Here is a 22,910-nt window from a genome sequence, read left to right on the forward strand (position 1 = left end):
TGACTATTTTCACCCAATTGTACACTTTAACATAGACATGTTGTACTGAGATTATTATACTGTAAACACACTTCAGGATGTAAGTCCTGCAGATTTTTGTCAGATGGCATGATGATAATTTCAGGTTTGGATTGCTTAAAAAATGCTGCAAATCTCAAATAAATCAGAACCCTTTTGTCTGAGACAAACAATATTTTGTTTCCATGTGAGTTGTATCTGGTACAGTTGGTGTATTGCCATAGCATCAGTAACGTGCATAACAACACGTCCTACCAATACAAAGTGTCCTCTATGTGCAGGTGCTTTCCACGTGAAGATGAGGAAGGCCAGCCAGAAGGACAAGCTGTACCAAGCCTTCTACAACCCAGTGGAGCCTGGCATCTACACCATCTACGTCCAGTGGTCCGGACATCACATCACGGGGAGCCCCTACACAGTTCTCCTGGCTAGGAACAAGGATGAGTTATACAGGCTACAGCGTGACGGGAGTGTGACCAGCAACTTCTCCAAACCCCCCTCCCCTCGGGATGTGTTGTACTGAACACTGCCAAACCACACCGAGAGATCTGTCACAAGGAGAGCGTATACCTCTTGGTGTTGAACATCAGCTATGGTTATCATTGTGCCTACTTGGATACAGGAAGTTTGAAGCCAATGGCATGTGGATTAAACCTGTACATTTTTTCTATGATTGTGTCACAAGCATGGGCCCATCTTTGGCTACTGACCCTACCCAGATTGTGCTGGGTGGTTGCTCATTCCTGGCCAATACTGCCCCAACCTTAAACTTTCAACAAACGAATCAGATAAACCTGTTGGGCCCATACCAGCAACCAGTAATATTGAAGTAGTCGAAATCAAACTCTTAACTTTTGGGCAGTGGGGTAGGCTAGCGGTTAAAGCTTTCGCTCTACACGCCAAATGCCTTGGTTGATTCCCCACGAGGGTACAATGTGTGAAGTCCATTTCTGGTGTCCCTCGCCATGCCATTGCTGGAATATTGACAAAAACGGCGCAAAATCATACTCACTGATTTTTTATCTGGCCATAAAGACCAGTTGCGACCACATCTGTTTGCAAGTTCTTACATATCAGCTGCTGTCAGGAGTTTTCTGGAACCTAACCATTGTGTTGATAATAGGTCACCATACATAGGAACATGCTTCCTCCCCTGGTATTCATAAAGAGCACATTTGCTGTACAAACCACTGATATTATGATCTCAAGGGTATGGCTGAGCAGGGCCTTTAAGGAGTGTATTGTTGTTAAGAGAGCTGTACGAGTGATACGCAGGCATATTTCCCAAAGAGGACACGAAATCCTGCTTAAACAACCATCAAAATAATCATAGACTTCCTGTCCCGCTTTCAAGGTGATTTATGTTTCTGCCAAATGTTACTGAAAGGTTATTTTGTAGGATTGAGACTATCAAAACTTTGTCTCTTTGTACTTTCTACTCTTTGAAATGGAATCTCAATTTTATCCACAGTATAGACAAAACATGCCTTCCAGATCAAGACTGCTGCCTGGTGCTATTTATGTATATATCACAAATTGGAACCAATTTGGTCAACTTTACATACCCCTGTGTCAATGTTGTGTTTTTTAAGATTTTTATGATTCTTTCAAATATTAGTTGTGATATGCAGTTCTTGCAGCTGGTATTTTAATATGCAGCTGTTATTTATGTACGACAGCTACTTAATCTGTGATCTATGTTTCGAGCTGCTTCTAATGTATTCGCATGGCTGTTCCAGGGACTTCACTCCATCATACATTATCTAGCTATACCTACTGGATATTTCAGAATAGAAATAAATGTTATAACCATGAATCGATCTTAATTTCAAAAGCTTTTTAACTGAAATGCACAACACTCCCTCAGTTTTCATGGAGTACAAGATGGGTTGTCTACAGGTATAAGTGTCGTCTCTACATTAACTTTACCTGGGTTTAAGTCCCCATTTGGCGACAATGAGCGATGTCAATTCTTGGTGTCTTCCTTCCCAACAATAATAAATGGTGTTTTTTCTCCAATTTTCTGAATGTACCATTGACATATACATTTTAAAAAATATTAGACTGTTAAGAGAATTAAATTATATTAACCTATTGATATTTGTATTTGAATTGTATGCAGCAGTCAAGCAACTAGACAGTGCTATACTAGGAGCTGATGTATTTACTGCTTTCTTCAACACTAGGTTGGAAGAAATACTCACAAAATACGGTTTATTGGTTCCTAATTTGATAATGGTTCATCTACAATTGATCCGAGACGTGTACTATTCTGAGTTGATATATTGAACATAGATATGACATGTACTGTTCTTAGATGATATATATATTGAACATAGATATGACATGTACTGTGGCAGTTCCAGTAGTCTGTCATTGTATGTCATGTTAAAGGTATGTGCATTTAGAGACTATCTAAGCAGGGGAGAGCACTCCTTATCCCAACGCCAGCTGCTGTACCATCCACTGCCGTTGTTAGGGTATCCCTTGTGAGTGCTTGCCACACAATGTCTCGGTTACCATCCACTGAGGTTGTTAGGGTATCACTGGTGAGTGCTTGCCACACAATGTCTCGGTTACCATCCACTGAGGTTGTTAGGGTATCACTGGTGAGTGCTTGCCACACAATGTCTCTGTTACCATCCACTGAGGTTGTTAGGGTATCCCTGGTGAGTGCTTGCCACACAATGTCTCTGTTACCATCCACTGACGTTGTTAGGGTATCCCTGGTGAGTGCTTGCCACACAATGTCTCTGTTACCATCCACTGAGGTTGTTAGGGTATCCCTGGTGAGTGCTTGCCACACAATGTCGCTGTTAACATCCACTGAGGTTGTTAGGGTATCCCTGGTAAGTGCTTGCCACACAATGTCTCTGTTACCATCCACTGAGGTTGTTAGGGTATCTCTGGTGAGTGCTTGCCACACAATGTCGCTGTTACCATCCACTGAGGTTGTTAGGGCATCACTGGTGAGTGCTTGCCACACAATGTCTCTGTTACCATCCACTGAGGTTGTTAGGGCATCACTGGTGAGCACTTGCCACACAATGTCTCTGTTAATACATTCAGCTGAACCTTGTACGAATACTCAATTAAACGGTTTAAATAGGCCACATTTCTGCTGTATTCCATAGTATTCAGAAACAAAAAAATAAACTGCATGAAGTACACCCCATAAGCATAAAGAGAAATAAAATCTGTGAATTATAGCAGCTTAATATGATTAAAGTCATACGTTCAACTATGGTGTTAAATCCGTATTGTTTGTCCACATAGCCTCACCAAACTTGTACTAACATTATGTCGGAAAATGTGAAAACATGAGAAACTGAAGAACTGGGAGATCACAGCTCCTTCTTTCCCCAACAGGTGAAACTACCAAGCTGGATCCTCCTTGTAATCATGTGTCAGGGAGCTGTGACTCAACATCAGCATCACTTCCAGGTTGATGGGATAGCCTGGTGGTTAAAGCCTCCAACACACACCACATAAACATGGGTTTGATTCCACACACAGTCCCAATGAGAGAATTTGTCCTCACTATGATATTTAAAATATGGCTTGAATGCAGCATAGAATTATACACTCTCTTAAATTTTAAGTGAAATCTGAAGTTTCTAAAGAATTCACATCAAAAAGGATGAATGCCTTATAAATGATAATGATTTATTGTGGCGAAGCTGAAAATGTCATTGCCAGGCATATTTTTACGGACGTTAGCTATGTACTGAACACAAGGCAGCTATTCACTGGATATAGCAGTTGGGAGATACTTAGGCCAAGCGTCCAGAGGCCCATCCTGAGTGTTGAGGGTTATATAGTTGAGTGGTAAGGTGTGCAATATATTACATTTGGAACATTAGTAGTAGTTTAGCTGTCACAGATATAGCATGTCGTACTTAGCTACAACAAATTATTTTGAAATAAAGACTTATTTACAATCTTGTTACTCTTTCATCATCTACCCAGGAACAACTTTGGAAATTCAAACTATATTTATCTGCCTACTGATCCTGACACCATCACTGGGAGAACATCAGCCTACTGATCCAGACACCATCACTGGGAGAACATCAGCCTACTGATCCCCACACCATCACTGGGAGAACATCTGCCATCTGATCAGGACACCCATCACTGTGAGAACATCTGCCTACTGATCCCGACACCATCACTTGGAAAACATCTGCCTACTGATCCCGACACCATCACTTGGAAAACATCTGCTTACTGATCCATACACCCTCACTGGGAGAACATCTGCCTACTGATCCTGACTCCATCACTGGGAGAACATCTGCCTATTGATCCTGACTCCCTCACTGGGAGAACATCAGCCTACTGATCGAGACACCATCACTGGTAGAACATCAGCCTACTGATCCCCACACCATCACTGGGAGAACATCTGCCATCTGATCAGGACACCCATCACTGTGAGAACATCTGCCTACTGATCCCAACACCATCACTTGGAGAACATCTGCTTACTGATCCATTCACCCTCACTGGGAGAACATCAGCCTACTGATCCTGACACCATCACTTGGAAAACATCTGCCTACTGATCCCAACACCATCATCACATGGAGAACATCTGCATACTGATCCAGAAACCATCACTGGGAGAACATCACCCCTGACACCATCACTTGGAAAACATCTGCCTACTGATCCCAACACCATCACTTGGAGAACATCTGCTTACTGATCCATACACCCTCACTGGGAGAACATCAGCCTACTGATCCTGACACCATCACTTGGAAAACATCTGCCTACTGATCCCGACACCATCACTGTGAGAACATCTGCCTACTGATCCATACACCCTCACTGGGAGAACATCAGCCTACTGATCCTGACACCATCACTTGGAAAACATCTGCCTACTGATCCCGACACCATCACTGTGAGAACATCTGCCTACTGATCCCGACACCATCACTGGGAGAACAAAGACATGATCCATCATCAAAGAAAGAGAAGAAACCAATATTTATGTTCATATTTTTTATCAAAAAAATAAATCCATATCATTTCATAAAACTGGCTGAAATATGTGAAGACCTCCATCACTCGCAGCAGATAACAATGTTCCCTGTTTCCATGGGTACCAGAGATGCTGCGACGTCACAATGACCTGTGATGGGTCTTCTCTGTCAGCGATGTGGCCTTGGTGAACAAACACTGGTGTGACAACATCAGCGTCTCCCCACTTGCTTCGGTCATATATCTGTACACAGCCATCAAAACCTGGAAAAATACAACCAGTACTGAACTGTTGCAATCAGTTCTGGGGGTGGAGTGGTTGACTCACACAGAACACTCAGCATATTGGTACATGCGTATAAACCCAGGCTAAACACAGCATGAATAAAATACATATAAATCTACACAGTAAATACTGATCATTTACTCAAGGGAAATATGAAAAGTTTTGGTTTAAAAAGAATTTCTAGAAACATTTATACTCTAAGCACAGACAACAACATAATTTCCTGAGAGTCGGAAGAGAGAAATCAGGCCTACCTGTAACTGCCACCAAGTCTGCATTAGTCGGGCAACTCTGTAAACAGAGAATAGGGATGGTTAATACAGAGGATAGGGATGGTTTACACAGACGTTAGGGATGGTTCATAAAGAAGATAGGGATGGTTTACACAGAAGATAGGGATGGTTTACACAGAAGATAGGGATGGTTTACACAGAGGATAGGGATTGTTAATACAGAAGATAGGGATGGTTTATACAGAAGATAGAGATGGATTACACAGAGGATAGGGATTGTTAATACAGAGGATAGGGATGGTTTACACAGAGGATAGTGATGCTTTACACAGAGGATAGGGATGGTTTATACAGAAGATAGGGATGGTTTACACAGAGGATAGGGATGGTTTACACAGAGGATAGTGATGCTTTACACAGAGGATAGGGATGGTTTATACAGAAGATAGGGATGGTTTACACAGAGGATAGGGATGGTTTACATAGAGGATAGGGATGTTTTATACAGAGGATAGGGATGGTTTACACAGAGGATAGGGATGGTTTATACAGAGGATAGGGATGGTTTATACAGAAGATAGGGATGGTTTACGCAGAATATAGGGATGGTTTACACAGAGGATAGGGATGGTTTACATAGAGGATAGGGATGGTTTATACAAAAGATAGGGTTGATTTACACAGAAGATAGGGATGGTTTATACAGAAGATAGGGAGGGTTTATACAGAAGATAGGGATGGTTTACGCAGAAGATAGGGATGGTTTACACAGAAGATAGGGATGGTTTACAGCAGATAGGGATGGTTCACACAGAAGATAAGGATGGTTGTGCCGACCATAATCCATATATTTGGCACCTTTCACAATGCCAATAGGCACTTGAAACTATTCATACTTGCAACTCTTCAGGAATTGTCTCAGTGATTCCCCAAATAATTCACATATCCAGTTAAAGGTAGCCATAAAGAAGTTATTCCATTAACAGATTGGATTTTGGGGTTTGTGAACCTCAGTGTATGTTTTGTGACCTAGTTTCATCAAGATATTGTACTGGTGCTTCGTGCAGAAAGAGAATTCCACTGTGATCTTCCAGACTTTTAGCATGACTTGATGACTATCATTAACTGTCTACATGGCACTTACACTGAGAGTTATCTCCCCTGGTTCAACTGCCTGGAGTTTCGTCTGTACACTTTTCACACAGTGCTTCAAGTTCCTGCAGTCTCGAACACGCATCACACCGCTACTACACATTTGCAGCACAACTGCCTTGGACTTGTCTTTACACAGCGTCCATGTGTCCCTGCTAGGACAGGCGTCCGACACCTGCCGTGCACTGGTCTTGTCCAACACCTGCTCCACTGTTATAGTGTGCGATCGAGGATCAAGAAGGAACAATTCTCCTGATGTACGACCCGAAGTCAACACACAGCGGTCTTGTTGAAGCATGTTGGAAATAATAATGTCTCTCTGACAATCTGACAAAAAGAGATACAAGATCAAACTTTAAATGGTACTTTTTCAGCATAGTGCTATTCTGTATAGACGATAACATCCTGCCCTCAAGGACGACATTGGACTTGGAGTAAACTTCATCAGCAGAGATAGTAAATAGATTCCAACTCTCCACATTTCAAGATGATGCAAAGCAAAATCTATTGTGCCTTAGTTTTGTTATGGTTCATTCAGACAATGAAATGAGGCACAAGCTTCCTGCCAATACTCCCTTAACAGAGGTGCACATGTGCAATCTAAGCAATTGGTGGAATTACCTTGGATACTATAGAATAAATGTCAAAAATGTGTGAACCAGTACAATTAATGCGAAGAAATTCTGCAACGTTTCTACAAATGAAAAGTACAGTTATCAACTGAATACATTTCCTTAAGAAAACAGACATTTAGCATATTGCAGGTGCGCTTTTAACCAACCTTGTATGTGGGCCACTGTTTGCTGTGTGTTGATGTCAGCTACAGAGAGGCTGGACAGATGGGAGCCAAACACCAGACAGCTGTCATCCAAAACACACAACTGTGACGGGTGGCTGGACAAGGGAGATAAGTACTGTGTATTATTCATCACAGAACACAGAGCTGAGCAGGGTGGCTGGACATGGGGACAAAAACACTGTATAAATATAATTCTCCACAGAACACACAACTGTGACGGGTGGCTGGACAAGGGAGAAAAGTACTGTGTATTATTCATCATAAAACACAGAGCTGAGCAGGGTGGCTGGACATGGGGAGATAAACACTGTATAAATAATTCTCCACAGATCACACAACTGTGACGGGTGGCTGGACAAGGGAGATAAGTACTGTGTATTATTCATCACAGAACACAGAGCTGAGCAGGGTGGCTTGACATGGGGAGCTAAACACTGTATAAATATAATTCTCCACAGATCACACAACTGTGACGGTTGGCTGGACAAGGGAGAAAAGTACTGTGCATCTTCACTATGAATCACAAAGGTGTTGTGCTGGTTGGATGGGTGGGTGGGTGGGTGTACCAAATGTCACACAGGCCCATCATTACATGAAAACCTTGACAAGAATTTATCAACAAATCTTTGCTCCCAAGATCCCTCAATTTTCTGATTGCTCAGCATGCTAGACAACCATCTTCGCACATGGATTTCTATAATCAATCAACCTCACCATGTAGGCTTCTTGCTGCACAAAACACCTATTTTATCGATCAGATCTGAAAAAGAAAATCATCAATATATATCGCAAGAGTCAACTATACCGGGTAAAAAGTTTTAGATTTCAAGTTGTAGTGAGCAAAGTCTTGCCTTCATCAAGACAGCCTGCAGCGTGAGAATGTGTCAGGCAGTGTGAGAATGTGTCAAGCAGTGTAAGAATGTGTCAGGCAGCATGAGAATGTGTCAAGCAGTGTGAGAATGTGTCAGGCAGTGTGAGAATGTGTCAAGCAGCATGAGAATGTGTCAAGCAGCGTGAGAATGTGTCAGGCAGCATGAGAATGTGTCAGGCAGTGTGAGAATGTGTCAAGCAGTGTGAGAATGTGTCAAGCAGCATGAGAATGTGTCAAGCAGTGTGAGAATGTGTCAGGCAGCATGAGAATGTGTCAGGCAGTGTGAGAATGTGTCAGGCAGCGTGAGAATGTGTCAAGCAAAGTGAGAATGTGTCAGGCAGTGTGAGAATGTGTCAAGCAGTGTGAGAATGTGTCAGGCAGCATGAGAATGTGTCAGGCAGTGTGAGAATGTGTCAGGCAGCGTGAGAATGTGTCAAGCGGTGTGAGAATGTGTCAAGCGGTGTGAGAATGTGTCAAGCAGTGTGAGAATGTGTCAGGCAGTGTGAGAATGTGTCAGGCAGCGTGAGAATGTGTCAAGCAGTATCAGAATGTGTCAAGCAGGATGAGAATGTGTCAAGCAGCATGAGAATGTGTCAAGCAGTGTGAGAATGCGTCAATCAGCATGAGAATGTGTCGTCAATCAGCATGAGAATGTGTCAAGCAGCATGAGAATGTGTCAAGCAGTGTGAGAATGTGTCAAGCAGCATGAGAATGTGTCCGGCAGCGTGAGAATGTGTCACTGTTTGAAGCTAAATAAGCTTGATAATCACCACCTTCAGGAAATGACACACACTGAACCACATGACACATTGTGCAGGGCCAACTCCACAGTTAGTGACTTCGCAATGGATTCCCAAAGGGTCAGCTTGTCTAACAGTAGATGAATAGTATCATATACACATGAAAAGATTCAATGAATCCCAAAAATCCCAAAATGGCACTTACAACTAAATATCTGAACAATGATTCATGGTACTCTATGTAGAGCCATTTCATTTCACAAATCTGCCATCACACTGGTACACAAAAGTAATCCAGTTTTCAATCCCTTTTCATCCCTACTACTAGACCAAAATACAAGACCAGTACATATAAGCTTGTAATCTAACATTGTGATGATGCATCTGTGCTCCTCATGTACCTCAATAAAACAGGAGAATAAAAAATATATATATATGTCGTTTCCTGGAAACAAAATCTGAACATTCTGATGAGCAGTTACCACTCTGTACCACAGGGTATGTGAGGGCGTGAGTGAGTGAGTAAATGTTGCTTTAAGCCGCATCAGCAATATTCCAGCTATACGCGGCTAGAAAAACAAAAGCAATTTCCTTTAGTCAACATTATTTAAAAGTAATGACGACAATCACTAAACCTCAGTCCATTATCACAGTAAACAGTAAAAACTGATATTCAAAATTTAAAATCTATATCTTTTCATACAGTTTAATTCCTTTCAAATAGGCTAAAACTACATGGTTAGAATGTATGGTTAGAAACGGTATTGAAAAGTTCAGAAATAGTTTGAACTGTGTAAAAACGTTGACGAATAAGTGAGAAATCCACACATTCCAACAAAAGGTGCTTGATAGTCAAAGGTCTATGGCAAGGAATACATTGAGGAGGATCTTCTCCCTTCAATAAAAAAGAATGAGTCAGATGTCTGTGTCCAATACGACACCTTCGGATTACAACTTCATCCTGACAACTTAATCCAGTAAGGGCATGATTTCCAATCAAGGGTTGTATGGCATGAAGCTTATTCAATACTTGATATGTGTAGGCAATAACTATACCTTTTGTCAGCTTCTAAAGAGCCATAATATGGCAACATCACATGAATTAAAACACTACACATGTTTTCTTGCCTAATGGCTAGTCAGTTATGTTCACAGTCTCTTCAATATATTGGCTCACACACCAACAGTCTGTCTTCATGAAATCTGCTCAACTGACACATCAGAGGTCTCACAAGGAAACTGTTAGTGTCCTGGCTGATCCACAATGAAAGGTATTGGTAGAACCCTTACACTGAGGTAAATAAAACTGTAGACGTGATATACTTGTGTGTTTACACTTCATGTCTTTTCTATAATCAACTTACTTCCATCTTCTGACCCAAGCTGCCAGGTTTCTACAGAGTTGTCTCCCCTTACACACGCCAACACTTTCCTGAAGCATTGAAATTCCCTGATGCAGCAAACAAATCCAAATCCAACTAAAACAGCAGCTGATAAGGGTTAAATTATTTCTTCTTTGGGCCATGACATATTTGTACTTGTACAGATCAGTCTTTCCCAAAATGAATAACCTAAATAGACTCCGAAATATAGTACATAGTGCTATGGATAAACATGAGTAGATCAAATCTGTGGAATATTGGTTTGTCATTTGGCAGATGACAAAGAGATAAAGCCTATTTTATAAATCATAATAAATAAAATAATTGAGAGTGAAACTAGAGATAATAAATATGTAATTTGTAAAACTAAATCAGTCCTCCTGATCATGTGGCACATGCTGATCAGACGATGGTGATAATTGGTCCAGTTAAACGACGTGAAAGTCTTATTTATACTGTTTTGATTCCGTCTCATCACGTTAGAACAGAAATCTAACCAAACTTTTTCAATGGAAAAGAAATAAGTGCATTTGCTCAGTTTCACCAAAATCTTAGTTATTGGTACAGTCAACTTTATACGTGGAATATTTCAGAAATAACATGAAAAAAATGGTGATAACTGCTTGGTGGCCAGTAGACTCCAGTTTTTCAAAAACTACATCAAGAATTACAAACGTCATTAGCATGATTATTGGAGGATGTTCACACAGTTTCCTTGTTATCGATCTACAGAACATTACTGCAAACATTGTTTATGTGTTTGTTCATTGTTTAACATGGCACTCAACAATATTCCAGCTATATGACGTCCGTCTGTAAATAATCGAGTCTGGACCAGACAATACAGTAACTGACATCATGAGCATCGATCCACGCAATTGGGATATGATGACATGCAACAACCAAGTCAGCGAGCCTGACCACCCGATCCCATTAGCTGCCTCATAGTCGCCTTTTACGGCAAGCATGGGTTGCTGAAGACCTATTCTACCCTGGATCTTTACGGTTCGCAAAAATTGTGAGTACATGGCTGTCAACTGACATATAGTCAAGTGTCCACTCACCTTGCCTGGCGCAGATGATGTAGAGATGTGATAGAGCTGTCTGTGAAGCCACCATTCACCACCTGGAAATCTCGGTCTTTCGTCAAACCCTGATGTGCATGGAGAAATATTAAAAAGTTAAAATAATTCTTTCACAAACGACCCTCAAAGTAAATTTCAAGGAGTTTTACACCATGTGGAGATTCTGGGTGAACAGTCCTCTGTACCTTGTTGTAAGACCTGACTGAAACAGGGCCCTGGTAGTCAGGCTCTGTTACTGTCCAGGGCCCCGTTCCACAAAGCGATTGTAGCACTCAGGCAATGGTAACTCACATTCGTTAACATAGACTTGCGACAGTCGTAGTGCTACAATTGCTTTGTGGAGTGAGTGAGTGAGTTGGGTTTTACGCCGCTTTCAACAGTATTCCAGTTATATCACGGCGTGTCCGCATAATGTGGGAGGAAAGCCCGAAGTGATGCAGGTCTCAGACGTTTACCACTTCGGTGAAACCCACGAGCACGGGTATGGTGCTGACAAATCTAGAAACATAATCGGGGCGAACCAGGATTCGAATCCACAATCATAGGTTTCTGGCATGCCCAAGGGACGCAACTCTACACAGCGAATCGCAGCGCCTTAGACGACTGGGCCACCCGTGCCCCCTGCTTTGTGGAACGGGGACCTGATGGCTTGTCGTTGTGTCCCGATTGTGTGGACCATTGCTCATGCTCTTTGTCATTGGTTTGCCTGGGCAAGTGTTCATTTACTGCCCATATTGCTTTATTATCAACATTCCTCACTTCAGTCACGGAGCTTCACTTATGTTTGTTTTGTTAATGTGAAAAAAGCTGGGGATAAGATATATGGATGAACAACTTCTTTACTACAATTAGGAGTGATGTTCCGGTGTAGGTTCTTACACTTGCTAGATCACGAGCAACGATCCACAGCATCAGAGTGACACCTGTTCAGCCAAGGTACTGAGTCTCACCACTGAATCCCCAATTTTGTCAGCTCTTTAAACAGGCATGATCTATCGGAGACCTTCTTTGGGAGTCATTGAGAAGTTGGAGTACTAAGAAAGGAATAAGATTTATGGTTGAATAATTTCTTTATAACATTTAGGTGCAACGTTTGATGTAGGTTCTAACACTTGCTTGATAACGTCTCTCCCAATTGTAATAAAGAAGTTGTTCATCCATATATGTCTCTTAAAGATGTGCCTTAACAAGGCTGAGATACATGTCCATTAGCATGGTCTTATTAAGGAAAGTCATCAGATGCCTTATGTGGTTCTCTTGGAACCAGAAACAAATGAATTCTGCAGCTCAGATCATAAAGAAGTTACATCTACTGTAAAACACTGTAGCCTTCTACACACATCTACTGTAAAACACTGTAGCCTTCTACACACATCTACTGTAAAACCACTGTAGCCTTCTCCATATCTCTACTGTAAAGCACTGTAGCCATCTACATATCTCTACTGTAAAACACTGTAGCCTTCTACACACATCTACTGTAAAACACTGTAGCTTTCTACACACATCTACTGTAAAACACTGTAGCCTTCTACATACATCTACTGTAAAACACTGTAGCCTTCTACACACATCTACTGTAAAACACTGTAGCCTTCTACACACATCTACTATAAAACACTGTAGCCTTCTACACACATCTACTATAAAACACTGTAGCCTTCTACACACATCTTCTGTAAACCACTGTAGCCTTCTACACACATCTACTGTAAACCACTGTAGCCTTCTACACACATCTACTGTAAAACACTGTAGCCTTCTACATACATCTACTGTAAAACACTGTAGCCTTCTACACACATCTACTGTAAACCACTGTAGCCTTCTACACACATCTACTGTAAAACCACTGTAGCCTTCTACACACATCTACTGTAAAACACTGTAGCCTTCTACATATCTCTACTGTAAAACACTGTAGCCTTCTACACACATCTACTGTAAAACACAGTAGCCTTCTACACACATCTACTGTAAAACACTGTAGCTTTCTACACACATCTACTGTAAAACACTGTAGCCTTCTACACACATCTACTGTAAAACACTGTGGCCTTCTACACACATCTACTGTAAAACACTGTAGCCTTCTACACACATCTACTGTAAAACACTGTAGCCTTCTACACACATCTACTGTAAAACACTGTAGCCTTCTACATACATCTACTGTAAAACACTGTAGCCTTCTACACACATCTACTGTAAAACACTGTAGCCTTGTAGTCTCTGAAAAACACTAGACACATAATGAGACATCTATCCGTGGTCACACACTGTACAATGTTGTAATCCTGCTGTCTACCTGCACACACACCTGGTCAGGGGGAGACAACTCAAGGCTAATGACAATGTCCGACTATACTCACAGAACTGTCTTCCTGCACACACACCTGGTCAGGGGGAGACAACTCCAGACTAATGACAATGTCCAACTATACTCACAGAACTGTCTTCCTGCACACACACCTGGGCAGGGGGAGACAACTCCAGACTAATGACAATGTCCGACTATACTCACAGAACTGTCTTCCTGCACACACACCTGGGGAGGGGGAGACAACTCCAGACTAATGACAATGTCCAACTATACTCACAGAACTGTCTTCCTGCACACACACCTGGGCAGGGGGAGACAACTCCAGACTAATGACAATGTCCGACTATACTCACAGAACTGTCTTCCTGCACACACACCTGGGCAGGGGGAGACAACTCCAGACTAATGACAATGTCCGACTATACTCACAGAACTGTCTTCCTGCACACACACCTGGGCAGGGAGAGACAACTCCAAGAGTTCATGTTTCCTTTCGTCTGATGTGGCAACAACCAAACCTGCACACACAATACAAATACAGCTGTAACAGTGGACAGAGTGAATGCTGTTCCACAACTTTCTATTTTATAAGTATGGGCCAGGAAACAATCAACAGTGTTGGAGCAAGATGACACACAATCAGCCATGTCACATATTGTAATAAAAATGACACACAATCACTCACATCACACATTGTAATCACGATGACACACAATCAGTAACACACAAGCAGCCACGTCACACATTGCATCATGACACACAATCAGTAACACACAAGCAGCCACGTCACACATTGCATCATGACACACAATCAGTTGGTTGTTGGTTTGTTGTTTCATGCTGCACTCAGCAATATTCCCCCAGTGATTGACATCATGAGCATCAATGCATGCCATTGGGATATGATGACATGCATCAACCAAGACAGCGACCCTGACAACCCAATTCCATTTGTCGCCACAAGCATAATCTACTTTTATGGCACGCATGGGTTGCGGAAGTCCTATTCTACCCCGAATCTTTACAGGTCGACACACAATCAGCCAGGTCACACATTGTAATCACAATGACACACAATCAGCCAGGTCACACATTGTAATCACAATGACACACAATCAGTCATGTCACAAATTGTATCATGACACACAATCAGCCAGGTCACACATTGTATCATAACACACAATCAGCCAGGTCACACACTGTAATCACAATGACACACAATCAGCCATGTCACAAATTGTATCATGACACACAATCAGCCAGGTCACACATTGTATCATATAACACACAATCAGCCAGGTCACAAATTGTATCATGACACACAATCAGCCAGGTCACAAATTGTATCATGACACACAATCAGCCAGGTCACGCATTGTATCATTACACACAATCAGCCAGGTCACGCATTGTATCATGACACACAATTAGCCAGGTCACACATTTTATCATGACAGACAATGAGCCATGTCACAAATTGTATCATGACACACAATCGGCCAGGTCACGCATTGTATCATGACACACAATCAGCCAGGTCAAGCATTGTATCATGACACACAATCAGCCCTGTCACGCATTGTATCGTGACACACAATCAGCCAGGTCACACATTGTATCATGTCACACAATCAACCAGGTCACAAATTGTATCATGACACACAATCAGCCATGTCACACATTGTATCATGACACACAATCAGCCAGGTCACACATTGTAATCACAATGACACACAATCAGCCAGGTCACACATTGTATCATGACACACAATCAGCCAGGTCACACTTTGTAATCACAATGACACACAATCAGCCAGGTCACACATTGTATCATAACACACAATCAGCCAAGTCACACTTTGTAATCACAATGACACACAATCAGCCAGGTCACGCATTGTATCATGACACACAATCAGCCAAGTCACACATTGTAATCACAATGACACACAATCAGCCAGGTCACACATTGCATCATGACACACAATCAGCCAGTTCTTTGACAGACCCACACAAGTCATAATTCATGGATGACCTAAGTTGATATACTAATGCCCTAGTTCTGTTGACCAATCACTGAAGACTTACAGTCAGATGATAGCCAATCAGCAGCCTGGACTGGTTTCTGCAGGTCATACATGTACAGGCTCTTGTACCTGGAATAACATGATACAAACCATACAGATGACAATTGTGCAACAGCAAGCATGTCCATTTGCTGGAACTTGCCATTCTGCATAATTTACAAAATAAGGGTTTGGTTGTTTTTAACCTACAAGTGCTGAGGTAGACTAACATCTAGTCTCTAAAATGAACATATTTTACTGATAAAAACAGTGGTTAAGTAATACTTATGAAATATAAAGCAAAAGAACCCAGAGACTCTCTCCCCTGATACTGCAGTAATCTACACTTGCCAAATATTATAGACTTGCATGGGCTGTATTGGATATATCTGTTTCAAGGTCTGTATGACAGACGGCAGCTGAGGAAATTCCCTCTATTCTTCTCTCCTCCACTCCACTCCCCCTAAAAAGAACCTTAACATTATTGGAACAAGATCAAACTCTGTGTTCAAAGTTGGGATGTCACAATACAGGTGTCACACGATGCGATACAAATCTCGATACAGAAGCCACAATATGATACACATCTCGACACTGCATATACAACATTTTCTTAAAAACAGACGCCCTCATGCATATTCATGACCATCTCCACACGCGAGCTCCAAGTTCATCATCAAGTCGTCGGTCATCAGTTGTGAGATCAGATCCCGTGAGAGCTACACGTGTGGTACATATCATTGGGATTATCTCCCTTGTCTCTTCATTCAGTCCGTATCATTCCGGAAGTAGGGCAAGTATGAAAGACGGACCCAGCTTCGTGTCCGATGCTTGTGTAGATTTTAATTAAATTGTGATGTATAGGTGGGTGTTTTTATCGTACCAAACTGGAGAAAATGCCGTTTACAAGTTAGAAAAGCAATCGGTTACTGTAGTGTCAGTGTGGGTATATTTTTCTCGTTCGTAATAATTTGTTGAAAAATCAAGTCGGGCCCTGCAGTAGTTTTCTGTTGCATTCCTTCTCGCCCTTCAGGCTTGCGTGTGGAGATGGTCATGAATATGCATGAGGGCGTCTATTTTTAGATACGGACTCCTGTGATTAGACTGGGAATAGAGTCAATAGACTCACTCATAAAAGTAAAGAAGGACAACCGACTTATACACATCTACAGGACACTCAGCCAAGTCAACTATTCTGAATGAGAAAATAATAAGAGACAAATTTTACGTAGTGTATTATGATAGGCAGCAAGAAAAAGCTGGTCAGTCTTGTTTCATATCCGAAAGACGACCAAAGAAGGTTATGAGGAATTAAAAGAATTGTTTGTACTTGCTTATTAGTATTGATGCAAGGACAACATAGACAATCCACATGGGGATAAATAAGTCTTGTGTACTTCGATCAGAAGGGGTGCTAATTGGGATTGTTCACGAGCCACAATATTAGCAATTATCGCCGTGGGCGCTTATTACATTGAATACGGTAAGCATATCGAGTATGTGAGTGTGAGTTGGGTTTAATGCCGCTTTTAACAGTATTCCAGTTATATCATGGCGTGCCAGCTTAATGTGGGTGGAAAGCAGGTCTCAGACGTTTACCACTTCAGTGAAACCCACGAGCATGGTTATGGTGCTAACAAACCCAGAAACATAATCGTGGCGAACCGGGATTCGAACCCACAATCATACGGACCCAAGGGACCCAACTCTGCACAGTGAATCGCGGGGCCTTGGACGACTGGGACACCTGTGCCCCCGTATCGGGTATGGTACAGTTTGCCGATGAAGTACTGATGCAGAGTCAACTCTGCATTTACTGTTGACAAATATAGACTCAGAAGCATGATGGATCTGGGAGTCAAATCACTGATCATAGGATTCTTCCAAGTCTCGGGGAGGCAACTGGGCACAGTGAATGGCGGCACAATAGACGGGGCCACCATGTTCCCCAATGTAATGATGAAACAATAGGGGGCTCAGCAACATATATGATTCCTTACTTTCTTATAGAGTCAAACAGCCAGTCCTCTTCCATTTCCATGGCTCAACTGTTGCAAGACGAGTGTTCGCGCTCTGCCCTCTATGACTGAAGCAAGCTTCTGTGTGATCTAGATCAAACAGACATTATCGGTAACGAGCATCATGTATTTCAGCATTCTAACAAAAGAATCAGATACATGGCATATTGTTCCTACCTATGGTCAACATAACTGGTATATCCACAAAATGTTGGAGAAGGCAGCATAAAGTAAATTATATTTTTCTCGGGCACATTTTTCTCAAACTTGAGGAGAAGGGTAGACTTTTTATATATGTTTTTTTTTAAAAATTGATGATGGAGGAACATTTTTTTTCAAACAAAACTATCAACAAACACGACTGAGCACAAACTGAACTCGGCTCATTAATACAATGTCAGGTGTCAAGCATGAATAACATATTCTGCTTCATACGACGTGCGAAATAGGAACAATGCAGATTCTAAAAGTGACATCCTATGCCAGAGAAACATTTCCTAATGTTAGGATATCCAGGTATAAATGAAAATGGGGGTTAGAATTTACCACAACACAAAGTATTGAAATAAACCCATGGTGAGCAATGAATAGAGTCAGATAGTGAGTGGGTTGGGTTTAAAACTGCTTTAATAGTGTTTCAGTAATATCGCTAGAGTCAATTTAATGAGGGAAGGCATGACGTGATGTAGGTCTTGGACGTTCACCACTTTGGCGAAACACACAAGCATAGACTGTGCTGAAACTTAATGAGGGCCAATGTACCCAAGGGCAAAGACATGGAGGAGAGGTGAGATAATGCTGCATCCAAGATTATTGCACTCACATAATGACATGAATGCATGTGTGTTTGTGCGTGGCTGCTAGTACTACTTCAGACTCATGCCGATTTTATAGTGCTAGCCCACTGAGATAGCATGCAGCAGTTTAACATGAATACCCCACTCAGACACAGTATACTGACTCCGAGCCGACCAGTCCTAGTTTTAGACTGTTAATGCCGAGCGCCAGGCAGGATAACAGCAAGTACCATCTACAGAGCTCCAGATAAGCTTTTGGTGTTGTGGGTATTTTACCCATGCATTTTAAAATCATTTGGTATCAGTAATTCTTTCTGGGTATTCAAATTTCTGTTACCCACTAGTTTTACACATGTGGGTATTTAAGTTAATTATTTAAAAACACTATTCATCTAGTCCCTGCAAACTGGTGTCGTGTGGGTTTGAGAGCTTTATAGGACTCAAAAATACCACAATACGTCCACAAGAAAATGTGATGGGAAATGCTCACGATGTAACTGTCATCGTGGAGTCTGGCAAGGTTGACGGAATGCCCGTTTTTAATTTCAAAATGAGTTGCTGATTTGCTAATCGAATATGCAGGGTTACTTCACAATACGCACAAGTTTTATTTTTGTAGCGTATCTGTAATGTTCATTCCGTATTTAATATGCTTGGATTTTATTTTACTACGTATTTCTGCATTTCTGATGCGTATTTTACACAGATACACAGCTTATCTGGAGCTCTGCATCTATTAACGTCTTTGGGCATAACGTAGCGAGGGATGAAACCCTGTTCATTCAGCGCTCAAGAACATGGGTCATCAACTGGGCTACACACACTAGTGTCATAATCTGTTAATTATCAACACCTTGTCATTAGTGGCAGCAAAGAAGAAGTGTTTTCTGTCATTCATGTAATGGAAAGGCTTTTCATGAAACCACTGAGTTAACAAAATGTACCCACCCACCCTGTTTTCGACATGAAAGATGCAGAAAAATAATACTCTAATTTAGATATAAAATGTTTTCACTCATGACTGTTCAATGATGACCAATTGCTTCTACAAACCAATGATAAATTATTTTGCAATTCAAACCAATTCCCAAACACAATATGAGCACATCAGTGTGACTGCAAATCAAGGATACAAATTGTTGCCCAGGGTTTGAACTTCCTTGTATTCGAGTGCCAATATAAATACCATGTGACTTTCTTATCATGTGAAGCCAGTCAGAACAGTACTTAGCACAAGTAAACTTGACAAACATATAGGATATGATGAACGAATGAACAGAATTTCAATTATTTAAGCTGTTTTTCACTTACAGTTATTCTTCCTGTTGGCACACTAAGCTTCCAAAGGGCACGCCTAAACATCTGTCATCAATAAACTGAGGCACACTTGAAAACAATTGTACCTTGAACAGATCTATCACGATAATTAATTATAGCTTATAGTTGATCTGCAGTCATCATCACAACTCTACATCATGCTCTCAAGTATTAACTATCCCTTTGCCAGCCCCAGAATCTATTCTTTATCATTCGCAGAGACAAACCTTAAAAGATTCTGGTTGTGGTGTGCAGCATTCTCCCACTCACTTTAACCGAGATAATTAAACTCTTCCTTGATCACTGTGGATTATTATGCTATTCAAACATGACAAATCATCTTTTTGGATATAGTAATCACGGATAGTGTTAGATAGACATGATATCACAAATGGAGTGACGCTGAATCATAGGGAGTCATGCTGCACTATAGTTGCAGGGAACAGACACCACATGGTCTCTGTGGGGTACCAGTGTTTGAAATATAGTAAAATACCAAGCTGCCATCAGGACTAAAAGGCCAGTTTCCACCCTTACCGAACTATGCTGGAATTTCCAGGCTCCATCGTAGCGCCACCAGTGGCTATTATGACTTATGTCCCTTCTATGTCCCTCCTATTGACCAATCTGCTTCCATCACTCATAACCAAGTGCATTTGCTTCAAACAAAATGGATCAATAATCAAGATCTATATTTTAATAAAATGGGTCTGACTCCGCAAAGTGCATCAAATCACTTGAGCACCTTGATTAAAAATATGAAAAGATTTGCAAAATATCTGTCATCGCCCAGTTAACAGCGTTAGAAATTGGCAATAGTCCTATAGTCCTTGCCAAACTGCCCGACTGTTAAGGTATCATAAGAACTAGTAGAAATTTGCCATTTTTAAGGATTGGCTATATGCTATCATTATAAGGACTAGTGGACTAAAACAGTTAGTTTCTATCACTGGTTAGCGGTAAACATGCTTCGCAAATCCTGCAGTCGACCAAAATATGCAGGTTGAAATGCATGTTGTTTACGAACCTAATGTCTAGTTCGTTACGCGAGTTTGTTTTGAGTATGCATAGACTCGTCAGTACAGCCAAAATGACAACTCCGGAATTCCAGCCTAGTTCGCAAGGGTGGAAACTGGGCTTTAATAGTCATTTAACTCCCTTGCTCCCGGAAGATGGACAGAACATGGTCACCATCCTGTACTCTTGCACTGCATATGGTATGAAATCTTTTCATCATATCCAAAGGATTCTCCACCACTGTCCTTGCTATAGTGGATTAAAGCTTACTTAATTTTATACCAACCATTTCTTTTGGACAATCTGCCAATATTCATGACAAGGCTTAATATAGATCCATCTAGGCCTATTTACCCATTGGTAATATTGTTCCCATTGTTTCGATTGCATTGCGAATATATTCTAAAAATGTCCCTCCGGAATGTCACACTGACCTACAAGACAATAACTTTAACAAAACATGTCCGTCTGGAAAATCGATCTTATGCCAAAGCGTTTTGATTACTGACGGGGTATTGTCCACTGATCACCGTCAGTTGCATCTAGGCCGAGATGAGACTCAGATGCTGATAATGCTAATTATGTTGGAATAAGGTCCCTCAACGCGATACAATCTCTAATTAACAAGAAGCAAACCGTGGTGTAATTACCAGCGTACATTTATTGATTGTGTCAACTAATGAGATGTCATCATACCGCCTGTTCCTGAAGGTGTAAACAACACGTGTTGCGCATGCCGGTGATTCCGGAAGCGGAAGTTGATGCCCGCGTTGTGCCTACCGATTTTGCGTTCGGCGTGCTACCCGAGCAGACGAGACTTGTTTATAAATACTAGTGATTTGACAGTAAGTGTAATTAATTTCCTTTAAACACTTCGTATTGTGGTTGGTTATGAAGCACTGGCCTTTTGTGCTACAGGCATATGTTGTATGTTGATCGGCATTTATTTGAAGGTCGACGTTTGTCTGTGGCTATATCAGACTCCAATAGGCCTAGGCTTTCATTGCGCTGCTGTTGTTATAGTGTTACCGTAAATAAGAATGATCTAATGAGGTATCATGTATACTATCAGACTTCATTTCCAGAGAGAAGATACATGAAGCATCATTCGCCATTTCACAATAAGCGGTCCACTGAACAGTAAATAATTACCGAAAACCCCCATCTACATACTAGGCTAATTCTAATATCCAGTGAGACGTAGAACGTACCCTCGTAAACAGCTTGTGAACTGGAAGGTCTAGTAGTTGTGCCGGTGTAGGTGTAAAGTGCACAATCAAGCTGTATGTGTTAGTACAGGCGAACGAGTAAGCACTTGTGTTGGTTGTGGATGAGGCATTAATAAAGATGCCTTGGAATGTGTGGGCGACGATCACGGATGCTAGATCAGTCGTCAGGTTGCCTGAGGCCATGGGTTACCAGAGGATACCTTATCCATTGGGAAGTGGGCCTATTTTGTGTGTGATAGGGTTGGGCTATTGGCATATTATTCAATATGATACATGTACCCAGGTTTGTATCTTTAATTGTTAATTTCCATTAATTACTTAAGCAATTGAATTCTGGGGACCTGTTCTAACCCATGTCCCTAGCAGAAACATGAAAAGATTCTGGGTGCATGTAGATAATCAGAGCAGACAATCCAGTGATTCATATCATGAGCATTGATCTATGCATTTGGGATCGATGACATGTATCAACCAAGTCAGCGAGCCTGACAACCCCATCCCATTAGTCGCCTTTTACGACAAGCACAGTCGTCTTTTACGGCAAGCAAGCGTTGCTGAAGACCTGTTCCACCCACTGGCCAGGAA

General features: G+C 41.5%; 3 protein-coding genes across 6 annotated transcripts in view; 2 read left to right on the forward strand and 1 right to left on the reverse strand.

The window, feature by feature from the left end:
* LOC139447155 (filamin-C-like) overlaps window positions 1–2,114 on the forward strand; it is a 56,371-nt gene extending 54,257 nt beyond the window's left edge. Inside the window, exon 22 of the mRNA XM_071228343.1 lies at window positions 300–2,114. Coding sequence (XP_071084444.1) covers window positions 300–541 — 242 coding nt within the window. The 3' untranslated portion in view covers window positions 542–2,114. The remainder of the gene's footprint in view (window positions 1–299) is intronic.
* A 1,604-nt stretch (window positions 2,115–3,718) lies between these two features.
* Window positions 3,719–22,411, reverse strand: LOC139447158 (WD repeat-containing protein 73-like). Of its 4 annotated transcripts, none has more exons than XM_071228347.1 (11): window positions 22,308–22,411; window positions 17,948–18,055; window positions 15,970–16,037; window positions 14,311–14,399; window positions 11,538–11,626; window positions 10,456–10,523; window positions 8,195–8,240; window positions 7,463–7,575; window positions 6,674–7,008; window positions 5,551–5,587; window positions 3,719–5,274 (listed from the first exon to the last, which is right to left on the reverse strand). In XM_071228347.1, the coding sequence occupies exons 2-11, from the start codon at window positions 17,986–17,988 to the stop codon at window positions 5,060–5,062; spliced, it is 1,101 nt and encodes a 366-aa protein (XP_071084448.1). In that variant the 5' UTR covers window positions 17,989–18,055; window positions 22,308–22,411; the 3' UTR covers window positions 3,719–5,059. The 4 variants fall into 4 exon arrangements, with proteins under 4 accessions (XP_071084448.1, XP_071084450.1, XP_071084447.1 ...); XM_071228349.1 differs by lacking the exon at window positions 22,308–22,411 and adding an exon at window positions 22,249–22,282; XM_071228346.1 differs by lacking the exon at window positions 22,308–22,411 and adding an exon at window positions 21,755–21,818.
* The window catches only part of LOC139447156 (fatty acid CoA ligase Acsl3-like), a 38,221-nt gene continuing 37,169 nt past the window's right edge, over window positions 21,859–22,910 (forward strand). Inside the window, exon 1 of the mRNA XM_071228344.1 lies at window positions 21,859–21,941. The gene's annotated coding sequence lies outside the window, so the exon portion shown is untranslated. The remainder of the gene's footprint in view (window positions 21,942–22,910) is intronic.

Source organism: Haliotis cracherodii, unplaced genomic scaffold (assembly GCF_022045235.1).
Source record: "Haliotis cracherodii isolate W230 unplaced genomic scaffold, xgHalCrac1.p SCAF_7, whole genome shotgun sequence".
Taxonomy (NCBI): Eukaryota; Metazoa; Mollusca; class Gastropoda; order Lepetellida; family Haliotidae; genus Haliotis; species Haliotis cracherodii.